At 54.0% G+C, this 706-nt stretch overlaps 1 protein-coding gene across 1 annotated transcript in view; it reads right to left on the bottom strand.

Annotated features, from left to right (window-relative positions):
- LOC103797759 (collagen alpha-2(IV) chain-like) overlaps positions 1 to 472 on the bottom strand; it is a gene marked incomplete at its 5' end in the record, with an annotated part of 23,539 nt that extends 23,067 nt beyond the window's left edge. The window contains 1 exon segment of the mRNA XM_009069989.1: positions 251 to 472. Within this exon segment, the coding sequence (XP_009068237.1) occupies positions 251 to 472 (222 nt within the window).
- Positions 473 to 706: the final 234 nt, after the last annotated feature.

Genomic DNA, 706 nt, shown 5'->3' with positions numbered 1-706 from the left:
GCAGGGTGGAGGAGTGCTGGGCAGAAGCAGTGGATCTCCAGAAGGTGTTTGGTGCAGCCAGGCACATTGGTAACAGCTGACACAGGTGTGGGAAGGATGGGAGATCATCAGGCACTGGGAATTGATACTGGTCCACCAGTACCTCCGTCACGTCCTAACGTGGTCTCTTACCACTCTCACATCCCTATAATTTGGCTACATTTGTACCACACTCTTACTCAAACATTTCTTGATTTGAAGAAGCTGTTACCTCTACTTCCTGGGACTCCTTGATCTCCGGGTGCACCTTTGAGCCCAGGGAAGCCAGGGAGCCCAACATCCCCCCGGGAACCTGCTGCCGCTCCAAAGACGTCGCCGGGGAGGCCCTTCAGTCCTGGCACTCCTGGAGCCCCAGATTTTCCTGTGAGGCCTGGGTGTCCCTGCAGTCCAGGTAGACCGTTGGGGCCCCTGTCTCCCCTGGGTCCAGTAAAACCTAGAAATAAAACAGAGAATATACATTACAGGATTCACTACAAACGTTTGAGTTCCAGCCCAAGATACACCACCACAGCGTACCCATTGCCACAGCTGGCAGGGGAGAAGCTTCCTGTGGCCTGGAAAATGACCTGGACTGAAAGTTAAGCCTGAACACTGGGGAAAGACAGTGTGGAAGACTGCAGACAATTTGTCCCTGCAGCCTGGAGGTCATCCCATATGGGGCAGGAGT

Source organism: Acanthisitta chloris, unplaced genomic scaffold (assembly GCF_000695815.1).
Source record: "Acanthisitta chloris isolate BGI_N310 unplaced genomic scaffold, ASM69581v1 scaffold3582, whole genome shotgun sequence".
NCBI lineage: Eukaryota > Metazoa > Chordata > Aves > Passeriformes > Acanthisittidae > Acanthisitta > Acanthisitta chloris.
This window is presented reverse-complemented; position numbering and strand designations above follow the sequence as displayed.